The sequence below is a fragment of the Acomys russatus genome, chromosome 30, assembly GCF_903995435.1.
Source record: "Acomys russatus chromosome 30, mAcoRus1.1, whole genome shotgun sequence".
In the NCBI taxonomy this organism is placed as follows: domain Eukaryota; kingdom Metazoa; phylum Chordata; class Mammalia; order Rodentia; family Muridae; genus Acomys; species Acomys russatus.
This window is the reverse complement of record NC_067166.1, coordinates 25,121,066-25,146,860: the sequence shown is the minus strand read 5'-3', so window position 1 is coordinate 25,146,860 and position 25,795 is coordinate 25,121,066. Positions and strand designations below refer to the sequence as shown.

The following is a 25,795-nucleotide window of genomic DNA, read 5'->3' as shown; positions in this document are numbered from 1 at the left end:
ACAGGGGTCCATAAAGTGCAGAGCATAGGTGGTCTGACCTCCAGCCACCCAACTGGTCCAAGGAGGATGGGTGCCCAGTCCCCAGTGTCTAGACTCATACCCACCTGTGAGCTGCTGCCATGTACTGTATCAGGGTCTCAGTATCTGAGACTGAACGATGGGCAAAGAAAACACCAGCCTGGAGCCGTGGGCCTCGGAAAATGCAGGAAAATGGGTGGTTCTGACCTCAGACCAACTCATGAGTCCTGAGAAAGCCCCAGGGGCTGGAGACCACATGGGCGCAAAATCCAAATCCCAGTGAGCATGTGTGCCTCACCTATGCTCTCTGTCTCCCTCTCTGACTGATCTGTGGGCCACACAGTAACAGCATTACAGCTGGCTGGCTCAGGGAAAACTGAGAGTCTGGATCTGGGCCCACCAGTCCAAAGAGGAACCCAGGGCCCACACCGGGCTCAGGCAGATGTGGACATGCCCTCCAGCTACAGCTCCAAAGCTACACACTCAGGTTGACTGATCTAAGGCAAGACAGTCTAAAGGGATGGGGGTTAGGAACCTCCAGCCTAGTGGACTGTTCCCAGTGGACTGTTTCCGCACACTTGGGCAGAACTGATCTGGCTTGAACGGAGAGGGCAGGTGCCTAGCCACCACAGCTCAGCAGGGGCTCCCACACTCTCAGGAGGGTCTGAACCAGGCAGAGCGGATCGGGCAGAAACCTAGCCACCTGCTCCAACCCAGGGAGCCATTCCCACAAGTTCTGGTGGAGCCAGACCAGCTGCCGCAATTCAGGGGGCATGCCTATGTACACCCAGACGAGACTGAACCCACCTGAAGGGATCAGGCAGAAGCTCAGACAACTCCCACAGGCCAGAGGGCAGCATCTGCTCTCTCAAGTGAGACTGAACCTAGGTCCCACAGCCTGGACTGATCAGGTAGAATCCTAGCCAACCCTCACAAGCCAGCCGGGTTTCCTGCAGTCTAGGGTAGACTGAGCCTAGGCCCTAAAAGCCCCAGTACCTGAGGGCAGAGTTTTCAAAGCCTAGCCAAAGACAGGATAACCCGCTTTAGCTATACTACCTCTAACTGATCCTTTGGCTGCAGAGCACCAGCACCGGCCTCTGCTGACCCAGTGGGGAGCCCCAGGTGTGGAGTAAAGTCCCCTGGAACTGAAACCAGGTCACCTGCCTGATTCAGGGAAGGACACAAGAAACTACCTCCCAACATCAGAAACAGCAAGCTGACTAAAGGCAAGTATTAAACCACACACAACAAAAACCAAAATAATATGGCATCTCCAGATCCCAGCTATCCCAAAGAAATCAACCCTAAGAACTCAAACACAATTGGAACACAAGAAAACGACCTCAAATCCTTAGTAATGAAGATGCTAATGGAGGAAACTAATAAAATCCATAAACAAATGCAGGAAGGTGCAGCCAAACAGGTTGAAGACATTAAAGAGGCCTATAGAGAGGCACTGGGAGAAATTCAGGAAAATACAAACAATCAGCTGAAGGAAATCAATAAAAAAGTTCAAGATCTGAAGATGAAAATGGAAACAATGATGAAAGTACAGACAGAAGAAAGCTGGGAAGGAGAGAAGTTAGAGAAGAAAGCAAGTAATGCAGAGGCAAACTTCTCTAACAGAATTCAAACGATGGAGAAAGGAATCTCAGGAGTAGAAGATACAATGGTAGAACTTGAAGCAACCATCAAAGAAAATGCTAAATATGAAAAACCCCTGACACAAAACATCCAAGAAATCAAGGGCACTATGAAAAGACAAAACCTGAGGATGATAGGCATTGAGGAAAGAGAAGATGCCCCGGCTCCAAGGCCCAGAAAATATTTTCAACAAAATCATATAAGAAAACTTCCAATTTAAAGAAAAATATGCATATAAACATAAAGAGGCCTACAGAGCATCAAATAGAATAGACCAGAAAAGAAAATCCTCTTGCCACATAATAATCAAAGCACAAAATGTACAGAACAACAAAAACAACAAAAATATTAAAAATGGCAAGGGAAAAGGGCCAAGTAACATATAATGGCAAACCTATCAGAATTACACCTGACTTCTTAGCAGAGACTATAAAAGTCAGAAGGGCCTGGACAGAGATCCTGCAAACTTGAAGAGACCACAGATCCCAGGCCAGACTATTATACCCAGCAAAACTTTCAATAACAATTAATGGAGAAAACAAGATATTCCATGACAAAATCAAATTCAAACAGTATCTATCCACAAATCTGGCTCTACAGAAGTTACTAGAATAAAAACTCCAACCCAAAGTGACAAACTACAACCAAAATTACAAGGAAATAGATAACTACCCTGTTGCAAAAACATAACCATACAAACACTCTACTGCAGCCAACATCAAAACCAAGGGACCTAAAAGTCACTGGTCATTAATATCTCTCAACATCAATGGTCTCAATTCTCCAATGAAAAGACACAGACTAACTGAATGGATGCATAAACAAGACACGACATTTTTTTGCATTCAAGAAATACATCTCAGCCACAAGGATAGGCATTACCTCAGGATAAAAGCCTAGAAAGGTATTCAAGCAAACAGACACAGGAAGCAAGCTGGTGTATCCATTTTGCTATCTAATAAAATTGACTTTCAACCACAATTAACCAAAAGAGATAAGGAGGGACACTTCATACTCATCAAAGGTTAAGTCAACCAAGATGACATCACAATTCTGAACATCTATGTCTGCAATACAATGACACTCACATTTGTAAAATATTAAGAAAGCTTAAACCACACATCGATCCCCACACATTAATAGTATGAGACTTCAACATTCCACTTTCACCAAAGGATAGGTCAACATAACAGAAACTAAACCGAGAAATAATGACACTAGCCTATGTCTTGAATCAAATGGATCTAATAGATATCTACAGAACTTTCACCCAATCACAAAAGACTACACCGTCTTCTCAGCACCTCATGAAACCTTCTCCAAAACTGATCATATTGTAAGTCACAAAGCAAGCCTCAACAGATATAAGAAGATTGATAAAATATCTTGTATCCTATCAGATCACCATGTACTAAAGTTGGACTGCAACAACAGCAGAGATAACAAAAAGCCTACACACACATGGAAACTAAACAACTCTCTACTCAATGACAACTGGGTCAGAAAAGAAATTAAGGCCTTCCAAAAATTCAATGAAAATGATGAAACAACATATCCAAACTTATGGGACACATTGAAAGCAGTGCTAAGAGGAAAATTCATAGCATTAAGTGACTTCATAAAGAAATTATAAACATCTCACATAAGCAACTTAATGACACATCTGGAAGCCCTAGAGAAAAAAGAAGCAGAAACACCCAATAGGAGTAGAGATGGCTGGAAACAATCAAACTCAGGGTTGAAATCAATAAATTAGAAACAAAGAGAACAATTCAAAGAATCAACAAAACCAGGAGCTGGTTCTTTGGGAAAAATCAACAAGATAGACAAACCATTAGCCAAACTAACTAAAAGAAAGAGAGACACTATCCAAATCAACAAAATCAGAAATAAAAAGGGAGACATAACAACACACACTAAAGAAATACAAAGAATCATAAGGTCCTACTTGAAAGGTTTACATGCCACAAAATTTGAAAATCTAAGGAAAATGGACCATTTTCTTCATTGTTTCCACTTGCCAAAGTTGAATCATGATCAAATAAACAAATTAAATAGTCCTATTTCTCCTACAGAAATAGAAGCTATCATAAAAAGTCTCTCAAAAAAAAAAAAAAAAAAAAAAAAAAAACAAACCCCAAGGGCCAAATTTCAGTGAAGAATTCTATCAGATCTTCAAACAAAAGTCAGTACCAATACTCTTCAAGCTACTCCATAAAATAGTAATGGATGGAACATTACCAAACTCTTTATATGAGGCCACAGTTACCTTGATACCTAAACCTCACAAAGACTCAACAAAGAGAATATCAGACCAATTTCTATTATGAAAATTGGTGCAAAAATACTCAATAAAATATTTGAAACCCAATCCAAGAACACATCAAAGATATCATTCACCATGACCAAGTAAACTTTATTCCAGACATGCAGGGACAGTCTAATATATGGAAATCCATCAATATAATCCACCATATAAACAAACTGAAAGAAAAAAACCACATGATCATCTCCTTAGATGCAGAAAAGTATTTGACAAAATCCAACACCCATTTATGTTTAAAGTTTTGGAGAGATCAAGGATACAAGGTACATACCTAAACATAATGAAGGTTATATACAAGAAGCCAATAGCCAAAATCAAATTAAATGGAGAGGTAGTCAAGAAAATTCCTCTAAAATTGGGGACCAGACAAGGCTGCCCATTTTCTCCATATCTCTTCAATATAGTTCTTGAAGTTCTATCCAGAGCAATAAGACAACAAAAGGAGATCAAAGGGATCCAAATGGGAAACGAGGAAATCAAATTATACCTATTTGTAGCTGATATGATAGTGTACATAAGTGATCCCCCAAAATTCCACCAGAGAACTCCTATAGCCACTAAACACTTCCAGCAAAGTGGCTGGATAAATTTTTAACTCAAAAGAGTCAGTAGCCTTCCTGTATACCAATGACAATCATGCTGAGAAAGAAATTAGGGAAACTATATCCTCCATGATAGCCACAAGCAAGATAAAGTATCTAGGAATAACTCTAACCAAGCACATGAAAGACTTGTTTGAAAAAAAAAAAAAACTTCAAATCTCTGAAGAAAGAGATTGAAGATGACATCAGAAGATGGAAAGATCTCCCTTGTTCATGAATCAGAAGAATTAACATAGTAAATATGCCCATCTTACCAAAGGCAATTTACAGATTCAAGGCAATCACAATACCTACACAATTTTTAAAAGACATTGAAAGATCAATTCTCAACTTCATATGGAAAAAAAAACCCAGAATAACTAAATTTGTACAATAAAAGGTCCTCCAGAGGAACCTCCATACCCGATCTCAAGCTGTACTATAGAGAAACAGTAATTAAAATAGCATGGTATTGGCATAGAAATAGGCAGGTCGACTAATGGAATTGAATTGAAGACCCAGAAATAAATCCACACACATATGGACACTTGATTTTTGACAAAGAAACCAAATCTTTTCAATGGAAAAAGGATAGCATCTTCAACAAATGGTGCTGGCCTAACTGAATGTCTACACGTAGAAAAATGCAAGTAGATCCATACTTATCACCATGCACAAAACTCAAGTCCAGGTGGATTAAAGGCATTAACATAAAACCAGAGACACTAAATCTGTTAGAAGAAGAAGTGGGGAAGAGCCTGGAATGTATTGGCACAGGAGACAACTTCCTGAACAGAACTCCAACAGCCCAGGCTCTAAGGTCAACAATTAATAAATGGGACCTCATGAGACTGAGAAGCTTCTGTAAGGCAGGAGACACTGTCAACAGAACAAAGAGGCAGCCTACAGACTGAGAAAAGATCTTCACCAACTCTACATCTGGTAAAGGCCTAATATCCAATATATATAAGGAGCTCAAGAAATTAAACACCACCAAACCAAATAACTCAATTAAGAAATGGGGCTCAAAACTAAACAGAGAATTCTCAATAGAGGAATATCAAATGGCTGAGAAACACCTAAAGAAATGTTCAACATCCTTAGTCATCAGAGAAATGAAAATCAAAATGACTCTGAGATTCCATCTTATACCCATCAGAATGACAGCATATGCTGGTGAGGATGTGGTGAATGGGGAACACTCCTTCATTGCTGGTGGGAGTACAAACTTGTACAACCACTTTCAAAATCAATCTGGCACTTTTCCAGAAAACTTGGAATAGGTCTACCTCAAGACCCAGCTATTCCATTCCTTGGAATATACCTAAAAGTTGCTCCACCACACGACAAGGACATATGCTCAACCATGTTCATAGCAGCCTTCTTTGTAATAGCCAGAACCTGGAAACAACCTAGATGTCCTTCGGTCAAAAAATGGATAAAGAAACTGTGGTACATTTACACTATGGAATACTACTTAGCTATTAAAAACAAGGAAATCTGCAGGCAAATGGATAGAACTAGAAATGATCATCCTGAGTGAGTTAACCCAGACCCAGAAAGATACACATGGCATATACTCACTTATAATTGGACACTAGCCCAACAGAGATGTCCCTTGAAAGTTTTCACTTAGGTGGAAATTGGGATAGATACTGGGACTTCCTATTGGGACTCTAGGTGTGAGAGGTAAGGAAGAATGGGGAAATAGAAGGATCCAAAGGGTACTAGAAACTTACAAGAAGACCATTAAGGCTGGCAGATCTGGATCCATGCCAGTCAGCTCAAACTACTGTACCAACCAAGGATAATGCATGCAGTAAACCTAGAACCCCTATTCAGATCTAGCCAATGGACACCACATTCTCCACAATTGTGTGAAGAGCAGGGACTGAATCTGACGTGAACTCTGGTGCCCCCTATTTGACCACTTCTCCTTGGTGGGGAGACCTGGTGACACTCAGAGGAAGAGTAAGCAGATTACCAGGAAGATACTTGGTAGGCTATGATGTTATAGTGGGGGATGAGGTCCCCTTCTGTCACAGACCTAGGGGATGGGAATAGGATGAAAGAGGGAGGGAGGGAGAATGGGAAGATACAAGTGAGGGGATAACAATTGCGTTATAATCTGAATAAATTACTTAAATAAAAATAAAATAAAAGTGTTTTCCTGATTCTTTTCTTTCTGTTCCCCCCCCCAAATAAACATGACCCCAAGTTGTTAGTACCATATTTGGTAAGGAGGAAAATGTGTACTGAGAATAATCACTTGCATGCCAGCCATAGTGAAAGTCTGATTCAATTTGCAACAGTGATTTCATCACCAAGATTAGGGGATAAAACAGAAATGTGTATAACTCAGCCACAAAAAACTCAGTCACACCACTTCTAGCCATGATCTCATTAGGTCTCATAATGTAAGAGGGATGGAGACCTTCAAATTAAACACAGGTGCTCACAGGCAGCATGATTTGGGAGGCCCTGCTATTCTTTAGCCCACAGGGCCAGCACTTTCCTATAGTTTTAATATTCTTTATCACTCTCTTATTGTCAATGATATGTCCACAGAATCTTGGTTGGAATTTATCCCTCTTCTCATGAACGTGGAACACACAGAAGTAAACTATTAACTGATCACCATACCATTTTCCCTCCTGTCTGAAATCACAAGCTTCAGACTCAGTTCCTGGTTTGAGCTGTATTGTGCATCATATTAACCCTTCCCATGTTCCTCTGAAAGCTTATTCATGGCCTAATTATTGAAGTAAATGTTTCAGCTTTACCACTGCATCCCTCCCGTCTCACTGTTTTCTGTCTAGTTTAGAATTCCTGCTTCCCTCAGCTTTCTTCATTATGTGTCTGAGACACTGACAGCCTTCTCTTTGTTTTCTGTTTTCTCACCTTTAGATTCTGTAATAAAATATTCCTGGGAATATTAGCCATTGACTCATTATTGTCTGAGACATCTTAGAGCTGGTTCTTTCTGAGCTCATTTCAAGGTCCAGTTACTTTGTGTTTGCTTTGAGATGGAATCTCACTATGTAGACCAAACTGACCTTGAAGTTACTGAGATCCACCTGCTTCTGCCTCTCAAGTGGTGTGCTACCATGCCTGGCCTGATCAAAATGTCTACCATCCTTTAGGACTAAAATTAGGAGTCTCTATGTGGGGATGGTTGTTTACTCTTGTTTGTTCATATGTTTTTGTCAGACAAGGTCTCATTCTGGAGCTCTGATTGGTTTGGAACTCACCATGAGCCCTATGGTGGGCTTGAATTCCCAGCAATGTTGCTTCAGCCCCGCAAGCACGGAGACTACAGGCATATGCTACAACAGGATGAATGTCTGAGCGTCGGGAAACAGAGTGGCTTGCTGTGCCCTGTATTATCTTCTCTCGCTCTACTGCCTGAGTATTATTAAGAAAATAATACATGGAGGAAGGAAAAAGAAATGAGCTATATAAAATTTTGATCCAAACTTGATCAAACCAGACAGTTTTGAAGAGCTCATCATAAAATCAGATGTTTTGCATTGTAATTTAAGGCAAAATGGCAAAGAAAATGAGCTTATTAAAAAGCTATATTCAAATATGTAGTCTTGAGCTGTGGGTTCAATATCCAGCATTTGTGGCAAAGACAAAGGATTTTCCAGTCTTTATTCCAGACTCCAGTCTAACCACTTTTCATTCCCTATAAACACATCACAAAATTAAGAAAAAGTCTTCAGAATTTGGCAGTATCATTTTTAATCAATGAGAAACAATTATATAACCTATTATTTACTTACTAAATGCTACAACTTTCTTAGGTTTATATCCTTCCTCAATTAATTGCAAAGTGTAAACTAAAATAGGATAGAATTGTATGCCCATAGGCATTCTATAGGCAAGACTTTTCTCAATTCTTAAACATTAACAAAATAAACATCTTTTAAATGTGACAACTGGGAATGCTTTGATGAAGCAAACAAAGTTAGACACATAAAGTGCCACTAGACATTTGGTTTGTAATTTAGAATGCTAGTGCTGTCTGGTGTAGTGGGAAACATCACCAGGGATGAAATCCCTCATCTGTGGAGTGATGAGAGTTGGCTGAGGTTACCCAATGATTCTTCCTCATCTTAAATTTCATACTTTCATAGAGAATGCTCATTAATCTTTTTCTAAACTTGAAATAATAAATTATAGTTGTTTATGGGTGAGGTTCAGTGACTCAAAATAATTATTCTATTAAATAAAACCTAGCCCTTGGATAAAAATGAATTTTTAAACTGAGCCTGATAGCATAGGGCTGTCATCTCCGCTACTTGGGGAACTGAAGTAGGAGGCTTGCTGGAGATACAGAACGAGGCCAAGGCTAGCCTGGACAACTTAATAAAATTTCATTTGAAACTAGAATGAAAAAAAAAAAAAAAGTCTAGCAATATAACTCAGCAGAGAGTACCTGCCCAGCATGCAAAACACAGTTTTCCTACTCTGGGCTTTCTTTTTCAAGTTTGCTAAGAATTATCTTACTGTATTTTTATATGATAGTTATTTTTATATTTATTTGCTCAGTTTTAAGAAACCAAACTAATAGTGCTGTGTATACTTAATTGATGTTTTCAAAATCTGGTCTCAGTATTACTATAATGTATATAAGTTTTTGTTTTCATTCACTTGGTTTCTACAACTATAGAAGCCACACTACTATAGAGGAGTAATATTTATATTAATGATTTGCACACAAGCTCATATGTAGAAATATTATTGTTATTAAAACATAGCACTATAAAGACTGGACGCTTGGCCTTTCACACTGTGTTCAACTCAGCTTCCTTTTCCTATGCAGGGAGAACTAGCTTCCCACCAGTCATATCCTTTAATATTAATGTTTTCTATTTTTTCAACCACACAAGTCTACATCATGGATTCTATTTTCATTGAATTCACTCCCATGGCTACTATACTTTGCATTAAGAAGCTGTTGCTGTGAGCATGCTACTTCTCCCTAGAGAGCCTTCTGCTGGCTCTTTACCATCTTCTAGAGAAGCACTATGTTACTCTTTTCCTAATAATACCTCTTCTGTCTATTCTTTCAAGTCCTTTGTTCTTTTAGTGAGAAACTATACTTTTCTCTATTTCTCCATACATACCTACATATGCTCTCAATGTAACTAAATATATCTCATTATTTGAAAAGATATTTTCTGATTAAAAATGCTACTAAGGGTTTTAATTTAATGATATTAGGAAAATATAGAGTTCTTCTTTAAATTAGGAGAATATATTTAAATGAGTACATTAAAGCAAGAAAAAAGTTTTGAAAGTACAACAGAGTAGGTGATTCTCCTGTCTTCTTGCACATGCTATGATTGAAAGCATTGGTCACCACTACACCTGGTCTATTTTTGAGTTTTCCTTTTTTCTCTCTTTTTTTTAAAAAAGATTTATTTATTTATTATTATATATACACTGCTCTGCCTGCATGTACACCTGCAGGACAGATGAGGGCATCAGATCGCATTATAGATGGTTGTGAGCCTCCATGTGGTTGCTGGGAATTGAATTCAGGACCTTTGGAAGAGCAGTCAGTGCTTTTAAACTCTGAGCCACCTCTCCAGCCTTATTTGTGAGTTTTCTAAGTAAAAATAGATGAAAACAATAAATAATACAAAAAGAAATATAACAAACTACAAAGATTACTTGAAGTACAAGCAATAGAGTTAGTGTCTTAAGTATATCAAGAGCTCATACAAGCAATAACAAAAGTGTAAGTACTTCTATAAAGTGAGACAGGCCATGGAGAGAAAGGCAAAAACAAGTACCATAAACGGCCAGTGAACAGGGCTGTTAAATTACCAGCCTAATAGCAATAAAAATGTGCAAAACAAAAGAGCAATTAGATGTCATATCATTTCTCACCATAAAATAACCAAGATGTTTGTACTTCAAGCCTAGCACTCTGGAGGCAGAGGCAGGCAGATCTTTGTAAGTTCGAGGCCAGCCTGGTCTATATAGCAAGTTCTAGGGCTACATACTGACTCCCTGCCTCACAAAGGAATAAAGGTAAAATGTTCAGTATTCAGTCCAGGGAAATAGCATTCATATATACTCATTCATATATATTCATACGTTCATATATATTGCTAGGTGGAATGTACATTCTTAAAATATTTTGGGGGAACAATTTGACAGTGTGTCACAGATACTAAAATGCTCTCTTACTCACTAGGAATTGTATTCCTCCTCATACTACAGAGGGCATAATTACACACGACAGTGTTTTAGTGGCAAAAATGGTGAGTGCTGCGGTATCACAGGAGAGCAAGACCTGAGCAGAGCAAGGGTTGCACAGCAGTGGAATTCAATGTAAACAAACAAGAACATAACTACTAAATGCTGCCAAAGCTAATGTTCAAAATAGACTACAAATTGACCACCACATATAAGGACTATACTATTTCATTATATATACATAAAATGCCTAGAAATAACATACATTAAAATACTAACAGTGGTATTAGGAGTTGGTTTTTTTTTTCTTTGCTTTATCTGTGCATTACATCGTTGTATAGAAAAAGACCCTGTTCCTTTTCTTTCACACTCACATCGGGTTCTACTAAATCACAACAGTCTTGATGTTTGTCCCTACAATGTCTGCTGGGAATCTTATATATGCAACCATTAAAAGCATTCAAAATTTTTCTTTCATTGTCTGAATTCAAAAGAAGAAAAAGGAAACAAAAAGAAGCTAGCAGAAATTGACTAGTAAAGATAAAAATATGTACCTTTTGATCTTTTGAAAAAGAAAAACAGACTAAATTTTTCTAATTTTACATTCTCTTTAATTCTTTTCTTTTGAATTTCACCTCCCACCTCAAACCTTAAACAAGGAACTTCATTTCAGAACTATAAAAGGAAAGGAATTGGTAAATTTAATAAGATGTTTTAATATGATAACTAATATTTTAAAAGATTTTAATGAAATATTCAGCTCCACAATGTATAGGTCAGTGTTCTCAACATGTGGGCCATGACCCCTTTGGGAGGGGGTCACATATTAGATATCCTGCATATCAGATGTTCACATTATGACTCATAGCAGTAGTAAAATTACAGTTATGAAGTAGCAATGGAAATAATTTTATGGTATATTTTGAGATGTACTTATGAAGCTAATTAGCAGAAAAGAAAAGAAAAGTAAGTGGTCCTTTAAAAAAAAAAAGGTCTATCATTCTTGTTGTTTTGTGTGCTTTGCTCTGCAGGAACTACCATAAACGTTTACAAGAGGCAACTTTGGAAATGTGAATATATAATGCTTTCTTCATGCACCTAAAGAAATGAGTGCTCACTTTTTTTCATACTTACTCAGGCGGGCAGGGCTCAGTGCTGCAGGCTCTTTGATTTTCAGGTGGCTTACTGTCAGGATCACAGAAATTGTTCTGGACAATGGAGTTGTCATCCAATCTTTTACAGACCACTTCTTGCCTTTGGACACCTTTAAAAAAAGGGATGGCATCATTAATTAGGGAGTCATTTCCCTTCCAAAAGGCGAGGCATGCATTGCTGTCCTCGGGGAAATCAAGCTCACTGGATCGCTGCCGTCCTATCTGTTCCGACACACTTGCTACTTCTCTGACCAGGACAGCAGTGCTGCTCATTACAGTCAAACTTTAGGCAAAACGATTTTTTCATGTTCAGAATCACAGATGTTTTGGACCTGCAATGAGCATTTTCATTTTTATGCTCATCTTCATGCTTTCCTTTTAAAAAATTCTTAAATTTTCCAAAATATCACAAGATAAAATGTATTAATATACATTTTAATACAAGACAATGGGCGCCTATTTACTTAAAAACAAAGCAACAGAGATTAATTTACTTTCTGACATTTTGTCAGACCAGGATGAAACCAGGTCACCTTTCACTAGGAATACATCACATCCATATTTATTTCACTTATTTTCTTTCATTTATGATTGCATCTAAGTGCACATCACGTTAGATCTCATATGTAACGGGCTGTAAGAAACTGATCTGTTCATCCTAACAGAGTTGGATGCCTGCTGATTTATACCACTGTCAAAGAGTTGCATACATTGTTCGCTCTAGTATTAACTCACAAAATAATTACCTTGGTCTTAGACATTAGTCTGTGTGACTTGATAGCACAACTAAAAACATTGTCATTCTACAATTTACAAAATTCTTAAGTATATGCTTATGATTTATTGGCAGACATATCCACCACAACTTGTTCACATTTCATAAAATGCAATCACACACACACACACACACACACACACACACACACACACACACACAGAGAGAGAGAGAGAGAGAGAGAGAGAGAGAGAGAGAGAGAGAGAGAGAGAGAGAATTTTATTTATAAACATTCTAGCTGAAGAGATTTTTCTATATACTTACTTTTATTTTGTATCAACAATGAAAAAATAAAAGACAGATATTTCAAGATATCAAAGAGAAACGGGTGTTTCAGGGCATATAAAAGACATGCTTTATTGTTAACATTTTACTCTTGGAAATGGGCATAATAGCACTAGTAAAGCTAATTCCTGACATTACCCACCTCCTCCCTATAAACACATAAGCTGAATAAAGAAACTTTAAAAGTAGTGCTGACAGCATTCGGGTACACACAGATTTGCACCCTGGCTAGCTCTAGACAGTTCTAGTTCAGTCGGCCTGCCTTCCCTTTGTTCTTCCATCCATCCTTTCCTTTCTTCTGGTTGCTTTTATGCTGTAATGTCCTTTTTTAAAAAAGGAATTTGCTCACAAATGTGGGAGTTCTTATGAAAAAGGATCATTTGTGAAGGAAACTTTTCCCTGAAGAACTAAGCACCAAATACTTCTCCCAAGGCTGCTTAGGTCTGGGTGAGCATGCCTCACTTGTCTTGCTTTGGTCACGTTAAATTAAGCCCTTTGAGTGTAAGAGGTTGATAGGAAAAACTATTGAGTCTACTGTTGTCAGGAAGCTAAGTTCTGTAGCTTCCATCTCAATGGTGAGTTGCTGAAGAAGGTATATTTTATTGCTTTTGGGGACTCAAGACTCCCAGGATCACCTTCAGTAACATGTTTTTAGGGGTCTAAAATATAGCCAAACAGTCTACTGGCAAAATGTCTTAAAGCATGCTGTGCTCATCCTTCCCAATTCCTAGAATAGCAAATGACAGCAGTGGAATTTTTAACTATTAAAATTGAGATTTTTGAGGGAAGAATGATTCACAAGAAGCATAGCTATGACCCATCCACAGATGTTCCATGATATTCATCCCCATTGTGTCATTCCAGTGGGCAGATAACCATGTCCCTGTGGTCACCTAGTCAAATACCTCCACTGTTACTCACAGGGCTGGGCTACTCACAGTGGATCAGACAAGCAACTCTACCCACCCTGAAGGAATGCTCACTACATCAAGAGCAAGAGTTGTTTTTGTAGGTTTAGCATGTATTTTTAAAAGGCACCAAATATGACTACTCGTGAAACAAAAATGCTGGCATTTAACACCGTTTGTTGGTTGATTCTCAGAACAGGATAAACAGCAAAACTACAAGATGGAGTCAATGCTGCTTAGCGTCAGTGACAGAAACTGTAAGTTGGTTTCTAAAGGTTAAAACAAACGTTTAGTTTCTTTAAGAGAGCACTACAAATGTTGTTTGTCTACAACTGTATTTGTTTAAAGCAGCTTTTATTTTAAAAGCAATTTGAATCATAGGTCAGACTGGTATAATTAATTAACAGAGATTTATATTTCACTTTTAGATACATTCTAGGTATGTGTAGCTTCAAAAAATGTTTTCTAGGTAATATCTACTGCTGAAAAGCAAGAAAATAGACAAACCCTCACTGGATAAAGTAAACATTGAGAACAGACTCATATCACTTTTCTAGAGCCTAGAGCTCTGTGGTTATTTGGTAAGAACCACTGGATATACTTTAACTACACATAGACTCACGAACTAAATCTAACTCAACGTGCCATTCACTCCCTCAACAAAATACAAGACACTGTGCAGCTTAAATGAAGTTTGATTTCATATTAAGAATTACAGAATGGGGAAGGCAGAGGCAGGTGGATCTCTGTGAGTTCGAGGCCAGCCTGGTCTACAAAGCAAGTCCAGGATATTCAAGGCTACACAGAGAACAGAGAAACCTTGTCTCTGGGAAAATAAAGAAAGGAAGGAAGGAAGAAAGAAAGAAAAAAGAAAGAAAGAAAGAAAGAGAGAGAGAAAGAAAGAAAGAAGAAAAAAGCCTTCCAGATTGTCTTTGATTATGCACTCCATATATCCTAAAAACTGGGAACTAAGGAATAGCATGCTATTTTTTAATAGTCAAAAATTAATGTCCTTGAAAAGATAACAAAATTGTTCTACATTGTACAAAGATATTTTCCTTGTACTCATCTTTCATTAATTTTTTTCTGAAGTGTTGTATCAGTGTGGCACTAACATTTTCCAAGTCTCCCCACACACTCCACTGTTTTCACTCAGTAGCATTCATATTTCCTTCCAGCTTTTATCCCCACACCTGGCAGGTTGATAGCTTGTTTTTTCTGTTTCCATCTTAAGTCAATGTCAAAGGATGACTATAAACAAATTAACTTAAATGAACAGATTATTTTTTAAGCAATTTATTCAGATTACATTTAAATTTTCATCCCCTCACTTGTATCTTCCCGTTCCCCATTTCTCCCTCTTTCATCCTATTCCCATCCCCTTAGTCTGTGACAGAAGGGGACCTCATTCCCCCCACTATAAGATCACAGCCTATCAAGTATCTTCCTGATAGCCTGCTTACTCTTCCTCTGGTGCCACCAGGCCTCCCCACCAAGGGGAAGTGGTCAAAGAGGGGACACCATAGTTCATGTCTGAGTCACTCCCTGCTCTCTACACAATTGTAGAGAATGTGCTATGGACAGATTTTAAACACAATCTTTAAGTCAAGGTGAATATAACTTTTAACTCTAGGAAGTAGAAAATACAGATCAAATGGAAATAATCTAAGTGAACAAGAAAAATGGAATTTAGAATATTTATATATGATCATGCCTCATGTACATGTAGCTTCTTTTAATGTAGTATGTGAAGCATTGCTAAATTCATCTTAAACCTTATTATGGTCCAGTTATATGAACTTAGTATGCTTTCAAATCCATAGTTTATAATCAATATGCACAAGATGTCCAGATGAGCAGTCAGTGGGAAAAATTCTTATAGCTCATTGTCGCTACCCACTGGAGAGAGGCAGATAACTGAGACTTTAATTGACTAAATTAAAACTATATTGACTATATTTGACTCTTGAAAATCTTACATTAAGTCAGGCACAGTGGCTCACACCTGTAATCCTAGCACTTGGGGTAGACAGAGGGTCTCTGTGAGTTCGAGGCCAGCATGGTCTACAAAGTGAGTCCAGGACAGCCAAGGCTACACAGAGAAACCCTGTCTTGAAAAAACAAAAACCAAATTGAAAAGTTAAGTTGTTAGCATAAAAACTGTCTTTTTTTTTCATGTTTTTTTTTTATTAATTTATTCTTGTTACATCTCAATGTTTATCCCATCCCTTGTATCCTCCCATTCCTCCCTCCCCCTTTTCCCCATTATTCCCCTCCCCTATGACTGTTCCTGAGGGGGATTACGTCCCCCTATATATTCTCATAGGGTATCAAGTCTCTTCTTGGCTACTTGCTGTCCTTCCTCTGAGTGCCACCAGGTCTCCCCCTCCAGGGGACATGGTCAAATGTGAGGCACCAGAGTACGTGAGAAAGTCGTATCACACTCTCCACTCAACTGTGGAGAATATTCTGACCATTGGCTAGATCTGGGAAGGGGTTTAAAGTTTTCCTCCTGTATTGTCCTTGGCTGGTGCCTTAGTTTGAGCGGGACCCCTGGGCCCAAATCTGCCTATCATTCCATCTTACACCCATCAGAATGGCTAAGATCAAAAATTCAAGCGACACCACATGCTGGCGAGGATGTGGGGAGAGAGGAACACTCCTTCATTGCTGGTGGGAATGCAAACTAGTACAGCCACTTTGGAAATCTATCTGGTGCTATCTCAGAAAAATGGGAATAGGGCTTCCTCAAGACCCAGCTATTCCACTCCTTGGAATATACCCAGAAGATGCTCCAGCACACAACAAGAAAATAAAAACTGTCTTTATGCAACCCTCCATGTTGCATGTAATGGACTTAAAACATTACAAAAGTATAAATAATTTCTTATTTTAATACACATTTACTTTAAATCTTTACAAAGAGCATACCCTAAACAGAGCTTTTTAAACTTGCCTATATTTAATTTCTGATATTTAAGAATCAAATATGGATTTCTATACATTTAAGGATAGAAATGTAAATATAACTCAGGCTAGAGATATGCCTCATTGATACAGCATTAGGCTTACATTTGCAAGGCACTGGGTTCAATTCCCAAGAGAGAGAGAGAGAGAGAGGGAGGGAGGGAGGGAGGGAGAGAGGGAGGGAGGGAGGGAGGGAGAGAAAGCACCCCCCTCACTTTTGGTCTGAAATCTTAAAAGATCCTATGTTTAATATTCTCCCCCAATAGCCAAGGATCTACCTGGCTACCAAGCACCCTATTCTACAAGGCAAGGACCGAACTTGAATTACTGCTTTAAGTATAGAGCAGCAAATAGTTTTTAATGGCATTTTGTGTAGTATATACAGGGGAAGGGAAGGAGGGAGTCTATAGAATGGCAAGCGTGTACCGGGTGAAACTGGCTATTATTCTTACTGTAAGGGTGGTGAATGTCTCAGGTGAGGAAACTTCATGGTTCAGGCCAATCCTGAGCGAAGACCTCAGAGGACAGTGACCTTTGTCTTTGACAGTTAAATACCTTTAAAGACTCATTTGCAATACAGTATTTGAAGACCTACTGCTCTTCTCATGGCAGTTCACCATTTTTAAAGTAGAAACCAGAATTTAATGCTTGAAGATTTAACTTGAAGCAGTAACGTGTGTTAAGCCGAGTAGTGTGAGTGTAGCAGTGTGTAGGACAGGAGAAAGATCTCGGTACTCCCGATTCCAGAAGCTATCAGAGCTTATGACTAAGTCAGTATGGGAAAGAGAGCTATAGATCTACTTTTTTTGCTTGACAGGCTAACTGAGCTCCGAATAGCCAAGCAGAGTGGCACAGTATGCTGTCTCTCCCCCAAAGAAATAGATTTCTGGAAAGGAAGAGATGGGAATACTCAGAGTTTATACTAAAAATGTAGCTTGTGTCTAAGGCAATAATTTGCCTAGCCACAGCATCTAAAGTAGTTAGCAACCAAGACAACATTATATAACCACAACATACATAGCATATGGTCAGTAATATTAATTTAATCCCAGTATTTAATGCAGATAGCATGCAAAGAGCAACAAATGCCAAAAGGGAAAAAAAACACTACTTGCTCTGCCTTTGGCTGGTGGAATCTGGCCGTTGTGTTGTGTGATTATTGGCCAGACATAAGCATTTGCAGGGCACAGCGAATCCATCTGTCTTGGATCAAACAGCTGGCACCAAGAGTACCAATCAACTCCACCCACATGGCTTCTTTCCTATAAAGAGCCTACTACTCATTTTTTAGAAAAATCTTTCGAAAGCTTCTTTTCTTTGCCTTCCCAGTGTTTCCCTTCTGTCTTAGATAACAAGATGTCCAGAGGAAACACAGGATGATCAAAGTGGAAATGGTTTTCTAAAAACATAGTAGTTTTCGTTGCTAGCCATGATGGTACACGCCTTTAATCCCAGCACTTGGAAAGCAGAGGCAGGTGGATCTCTGTGGGTTCAAGGTGATGCTGATCTATACAGCAGCTAGGGCCACACAGTGAGACCAACCCTGCCTACAAACAAATACGTTTTTCTATAGCAATTGTGTTTATTGAAGGTAAATTAGGGTGGGGCTCACATACAATAGGTTTACTTGAGATCACAGCACACACAACAGGGATTTCTATTATTAAGCACAGTAACATCTCTCATGAAAAAAAAAAAGTCTGAGTTAATCTGACCCATTATTCTATCTGTGTTTAAAAGTATGAATTTAATTACTATGTGGATAGATAAAATCTTGACCTCAATGAGATTACACTAAAATGGGGAGGGAAGTATAAGAGAAGGGTCGTTACATTATACACCTTACCTAATAAAATACTGTATTTTCAAGCCTAATATTTTCAATTGTACACTCCTCTCCATTTTGTTAAACTACGAGGTATGTCACTCTTCCTGATCTTCATTCACCTTAAGAACTTTTCATAATCAAACGCTCTGATGACCTTCCACGTCACTCCGCCTTGTTTCTATGCTTTCTGCACCCCAGTTGCTTTTAGCTCCAGGCAGTGAATGATATAAGACAAGTTTTCATTTCTCTTTGTAAAGTGAGGCAATTAACTAGCTGACCCCCAATGTTTCCTTTAGATCCCAAAATGTTATGTGTGCCTTTGCCCTCTCTCTTTACTTCAGTAGTTCAGATTTTTGGCCCATTCTCCCTTGCTAGTGTCTGTTTTCCTCCTGCCCTCATTAGAATAAAGGGTCTAGGGCTGGGATATACTCAGGGGAGATTACTTGCCTAGTTTGTGTGAAACCCTTTATTCAATTCCTATAGACACTAGAGATGGGAATAAAAAGAGACAGAGAGACAGACAAACACACACACACACACACACACACACACACAGAGAGAGAGAGAGAGAGAGAGAGAGACAGAGACAGAGAGACAGAGACAGAGAGAGACAGAGACAGAGACAGAGACAGAGAGAGACAGAGACAGAGACAGACAGACAGACAGACAGACAGACAGACAGACAGAGGGGGAAGATAACAAACAGGCACATGTTTTGGTTTTGTATTTTTTTTTTATAACCTAAAGTTTTTTTTTGTTTTGTTTTGTTTTGTTTTGTTTTGTTACCAGTTCTTTTTCACATGTCCAAGGGGCTAGACAGGAAAAATAAGAATGCTAACTACAAATGGGAATGTTGAAGCTCAGCTTTGTTACAGATGCCCACAAGCCCAGCACTCTGGGAAGGCAAGGGTAGAAGAATCAGGAGTTCAAAGTCACCCTCTACTACATAGGGAGCTGCAGCTTAGCCTGCACTACTTAATACCCTATTTCAAAAAGGAAGCAAACCTAGCAAATGAACAAAGAGTGAATTTGTATTACTAAAGCTCAGTCTCCAAGGTTATTAGGAGGAGTTTACTTCTCACATTTACTTCAATTAAGGAATGATGCTGAGAGCATAGAGTCTTGAACCAGTTTTTCTACACACTATGACACAGTTATTAGCAAATAAAGAAAATTTAAAAAATCACACATGAAATTCCTTTCCTGTAACTAAAGAGGAAATATGTCAGATATGATTTAAAGTAAAGATATAAATAGGTTGCATAGCATTTAATCTAAAATCCTCATCTTCAAGTTAAAAAAAAGAATAGGAAAGAAGTATTTAATTTTCCAAAAATAGTTTATATCAACTTCCTCATGGGGATGCAATGTTATGATTGCTAAAAAATGCTATTTTGTCTTTCTTCATTGTGAGCCTAGCCTTTAATGGCCAAGCCATATCTCCAACCTTAAAAATGTTTTGAACAGCATTTTGTAAAGTGGAGCACAGTCTGTGTCACACTGATCACTCATACAACAGAAATGCACTTGACGTTGTTTTTAGCCTGATGACATTTTCCAGTGAGGGAACAGGCATCCAAGCTCTCTTCACATTAGTGAAGGGTATATTCACTAAATCAATGTTGAAATTCATGACTAGAGGCAGGGATCTTGGGATGGTCGGAGACACCCTGCTATAGTGCCTGATTCAGCTAATTCCATATGTTAGGAGGCATTCTTCTGTTTCAACATTGGATATGACCCCAATAGAGAATGGTGGGAGAGAATCAATGTGAGAGTGCCATGGTCAGTCAGTTATAGGCTTTTGTCTATCCTAAGTAGCTTACTTTTCAAAAGCAAGGAGAAAACCAGGGACTTTTTAATTCTTTCTACACTGAGGACATTTTCCCCCAGGAAGTTTGTCTTCTTGTAAGGATCACAGTGGCCTGTACTATGTCTAAGTTTGCTATGATCAAAAATAAAATTCTGAGAATCCCACAAAAAATCAAACAATAACGCACTGTACAACTTTACACCACACACACAAAAAAACTTTCCCCAGGGACTTGTTTAAATTATATAACTCATGGCAATAAATAAAGTGCTTTTAACTATTCATCCACAGTTTCCACCTGCAGTCTTTCATTTAGCTATAAAAAGATATGCAGATTTAGCTATAAGTATCAGTCTTTTGTGTTTCAGACATAATTTCAATAAACTTTATTTTGAAATAAACAAAAATAAGGGATGGAGAGATGGCTCAGAGGCTGAGCATTCACTGCTCTTCCAGGGGCCCTGGATTCAGTTCCTAGAGCCCCCATGGTGGCTCACAACTCCCTGTAACTCCAGTTCCAGAGGAGGCAACACCCTTCCCTGGCATCTGTGGCTAGTGCGCACACAAGGTGCACACACACACACACACACACACACACACACACACACACGCACGCAAAACATCCTCAAATGTAAAATAAAAAGAATAAACTACTTACATGTTTACTTAAAAATAATAAAATATGACCCTCCCCCCCAAACTCCACTACCACCACCACCACAAACCCTCAACCTGCTAAATTTTGTTTTCCTCTATTCCAGATGGCACTTATGTATTTTGACTTTCCATCAGAGTTACAGTGTGTGCCTAAAAGTGTTAGTTATTTAAAAAGTCAAGCTCACAACACCCACCTCTGTGAACTGACCTCTTAGTGACGCCAAATGTGTTGACAGTCATTTTAGAATTTGCGAAGGGCATTTGTAAGAATGTCAAACATTTTTCTCTGCTTTATCTGGTCCTTTGAGAGTGTTTCTTTTAACTGGATATTAGTTCTAGCCTAAAGATTGTATTACCCCCCTCCTCCCTCTCTCTTTCATTTTGAAGGAGAGTTTCACAATGAAGCCCGTGTTGGCCTCAAGCTTTCTATTATCTCAGGCTAGCTTTTAACTCACTACTAATCTGTCTGGTCTCCCAAATGCTGGTATTACAGCATGACCACTTGGCTTGGCTCAACTTTACATTTTTCCAGTAATTACTTTAAAAACAATTTAAAATGTCATCTCAGCATCAACTTACTACAATTTAAGTTCACATTATGTTTGTATTTCATCATTATTATAAATAAAACATATGGTATCAAAAAATGTCACCATAAAAATGATGAAGGGATATCTGATGTTTCACAGGCTAAGACAATCTGTATGATAAATTCATTAAGATAATTTGAAAATGATGTTATTTATAAATTGGTTATTATAGAATATTGCATAAATTTTTTAAGTCATAAAGATGTTGCTATCAGAGACCCTGTCTTTTCTGTTGCCCTTCCTTTCACTTAGTGCTTTAGTCATGCATCAGCCTTAGAGGCACTAACAGAGGCAGAGTACAGAGACATGCTCAGCAAGAGCACCGAGCACAGACAAGCGAGATTTACACAGTACTCAGGATCTCTAGCTCCCAGTCTGAAGAAGCAAAGCACTTCCCACCCTTAAAGCCTGAAAATCAGTAGGGCCCTAAATTGTGCTTATAGCATTTTTTTTTCCTCTTAGGAGAAGGAAGTCAGAATAAATTGAAAAGGAGCGAGATGATGTTTTCTCCCAGTCTTAATGACACATTAAAATTAGCCAGGATTTCTCAAACTTTTTCATGCAGCCTTTTAACTTTCAATATTTTTTATAGCACCTCCTAGGCATGGAAAAAATCTGAGTTTTGCTTATTTATAGGACCAAATAATTTAATAACAATAACTTGTGTTGAGTTGAACCAATGTCAATGTGTTTCTATTGAAAAAGTACGCTGTTTGTACACCCCATGAGCAAGCTATAGTGTCTTCGGCCACCTTGGCATTGTTTGAAAATTTAGTCCTGAATTGGCAAAACCCAAAATAGTGATTGGAAACCATCTTCCAGAAGTCAGAGTAGAAAGCAGTTCCAATATGCATAAAAATCCAGATGAATCAGGCAATGATGCACACAGGAAAACTAAAAATTTCCTATCTGGAAAGAAGAAATGTATAAAGCAACCTTTATGTTTATATTCAGTTCTCTCTCTCTCTCTCTCTCTCTCTCTCTCTCTCTCTCTCTCTCTCTTTCTCTCTCCCTCTCTCATACACACACACATACACACACATACACACATACACACACACATACACAAGTTAGGCTTGTTGGGTTGGAGTATAGCTCACTGATACAATGCTTGCCTAGCACTTCAAACAAACAACAACAAAGACCAGTCAATCAACACTCAATGACATTCAGGGAAGGAAAAGAATTTAAAATGTATCAAATATGCAAGAACAATGAAACAGACTCTGTAAGTATAAATGAAAACGTTCTAAATAGTCAATGACATCTGGTCAGAAAAACTAATACCTAGATACCTAGATAGTTTTTAAAGAGTATTTTATTTTGTGTGCGTGTGCATTTGCCTGAGTGTATATATGTGCACCACTTGTGTACATGTGCACACAGAGGTCAGAAGAGGACATCAGATCTCTTAGAACTGGAGTTATAGGCAGTTATGATGTGGGTGCTGCATATTGAACCTGGGTCCTCTGCAAGAGCAGCAAGTGTGCTCATCTGCGGAGTCATTTATATATAAACACAAGCAAAATAAAAACAAGACAAAAACAAATTGTGTCTTTGGATCTTTAAGTTAAAAAGGAAAAGTTTCCTGCAATGACTGCCTCCTTTCTCATCTTCAGGGTAAGCACAACTTTAACCCACTTTTTTTTTCTCCTGAGCAGCAAAGTAATGTTTAGCAGAGAGAGGCAACTATAAGAAACATTTTTTTAAAAATGAGTTCTTTGGTATGTAATTTGTTTATGTCACAAAGAGAAAGGACGGAAATCCTGGAGTTGGGGAAACAGCACGGACAGAAGATCAGAATAGTTAGCAGTGCTTGCTAATGGAGGACAAACAGAATCCTTTACGTGTAACTGCAAGACTACAACAAGTGTACACTATTAGACATATTTCTGCCCTGTCTTTGTACTGTTAGTGAGGAATTAGTTCCTTGGCAGTTAAAACAGATCAAAGTTAAATGCAGCACTAAGGACTCTTGGCTCGTCTTGGGAGGCTTTACTCTACAGTGCCAAGGGCTATGTGAAGTCAGAGAAGAGGCCGGGTAGGGTGTGAAGATGGCAGAAGGATGCTTTAAATAGTAAGAAATTAGAAGACAGAACAGAAAGTTGCCGTAAATATTGCTGCATGCTGCACGGCTTATTCTTTAAGAAACAATGCTCTCCTAATACAAAAGAGGCCCCTTTCTGACTAGAACTACCAAATGAAGTGCCAGGAGTTTTCATAAACACTGAGTTATAGCAGTAGTTACACACCTCTTACAGTCTGACTGGTAGATTAAGTTGGTTATAAGTTATTTATAAATAAGTTGAGCATATCTTACTCAAACTGATTGAGACCTGAAGTGTTTCCCATTTATATTAATGTAGATGTTACAATATTTGTAAAGAATTTAGCAGGTGAGCATTCCTAATCGGAAAAATCTGATAACCAAAATGCTCTAAAATAAAAAACTCTGGTGGTGTCATCAGATTAGGCATGTTCTGCCCATATTCACTTTAGTTCTCTAAGAACCACAGAAAGTTGAGATTACAATGAAAATCTCTGAAAGCTGTTTAGCACAGTTGCAGTTAGTTTAAACGTATTAACTGAATGTGATAACATGTAAGCAAACTGAGCTCCAAATATACTTTCTATGGCATGTCCAAGTCCAATAGCCACATTAAATAAAATCATGGATTGCCATTTTACCATTTTCCCCACTCCATTCAATGACATTGGTCTCTATTTTAACACCAAATGCTCATTCCTGAGTCTCGTCAACCTTTGCATTTAACTCACAGCCAATTAATAAGAAATGATAGTTTTCTGAGGATGGAAACATTTAATCCATACCAAAACCAGTAATTTTTTTTTTGTATGGACTGCACCTTAGAATTTCCCAGGGATCTCTAAAAAAATCTGATGTTCATACTAAACTCCTATAACCACTTATAAAAGGTGGGGTGTCAGGGGAAGTCCACATATCAGGACCTGAGGGACATTTAGAATCCTGGCCTGTCCATCCTGTGTCAAGTTAAGCACCATTGTTCTGGGGAAGGCTTTTGAGCAAACTTTCAAGCTGGTGAGGACTATACTTTTGGGTGGATACATAGCAAGCTCCTGAGGTGCTGTGTGGTGACAAGCTTTATTTAAAGTAACCAATTATTATTATTAGAGAAACATGTTAAATTATTACTAGCCTCAACTGCTACATCTCAAATTACAAAAGTATTTAACTTGAAGTCTATTTATTTAATAAAATTAATCATAGCAAAGGTTATTTAGTTGTGGCTGTTGAAGATGATCAAAGTATACCAGTCATCAGAATATGTTTCATAAATTATACATTTTCATTTGTTATTAAACAGCAAAGCCACAGAGCCACTTCTAATGAAATGAAATAAAGATTCTCAAATGGCTTTACTAGGCATTTATGTCTAGTCCAGTTACTGGTGTAAGGCTCCTAAACTATCAAGATCTGTGCTCTTGAGTCAAACTAGAGACAGAGCCTAACAACCTGTGTTTTAAGACACCCTTCCTGTAGTTCTAAGACCAATGCATTTAGGCAAGCATCCGTAAAGAGGGGATATGCACTGACTGAAGTTAGCAAGTAAGTATAATAAAGTAACTGCTATTTTAGCCATTAAAAGCCATGAAACAAATATTATATGGCATGAGTTACTACTCAAAAATACATTTTAAAGTTTTATCATAAAACAATATTGCTTTCACTATTAAGCTGAGCTTTATCAATTAATTCATGGTTATGGTCGTTAATCCAATAGTAGCACATTGGGAGTGCACTTAAATTACATAGCATATAATAATTTGCATAAGGCATAAAGAAAAGTAGACTGTCATAACTAAGAATTAGCTTTAGTTTTTATGCCCAGTTTCTGAGTGAAATGTATGTAAGAAATACATTTTTCTTAAAGGCCTTTAAGTAAAAATGAACTCCTTTTTGCCATGATTGTAGATGACTCTGGCTTCTTTCTTTATCCTAAGTTCTAACATACACTCCAGTATTTAAAGAATCTGAAGTTAAAAGTAGAGGCAC

General features: G+C 38.2%; 1 protein-coding gene across 1 annotated transcript in view; it reads right to left on the bottom strand.

Moving 5' to 3' along the window:
- Adamts6 (ADAM metallopeptidase with thrombospondin type 1 motif 6) overlaps window positions 1-25,795 on the bottom strand; it is a 255,251-nt gene that overhangs the window by 19,712 nt on the left and 209,744 nt on the right. The window contains exon 21 of the mRNA XM_051172597.1: window positions 11,917-12,046. Coding sequence (XP_051028554.1) covers window positions 11,917-12,046 — 130 coding nt within the window. The remainder of the gene's footprint in view (window positions 1-11,916; window positions 12,047-25,795) is intronic.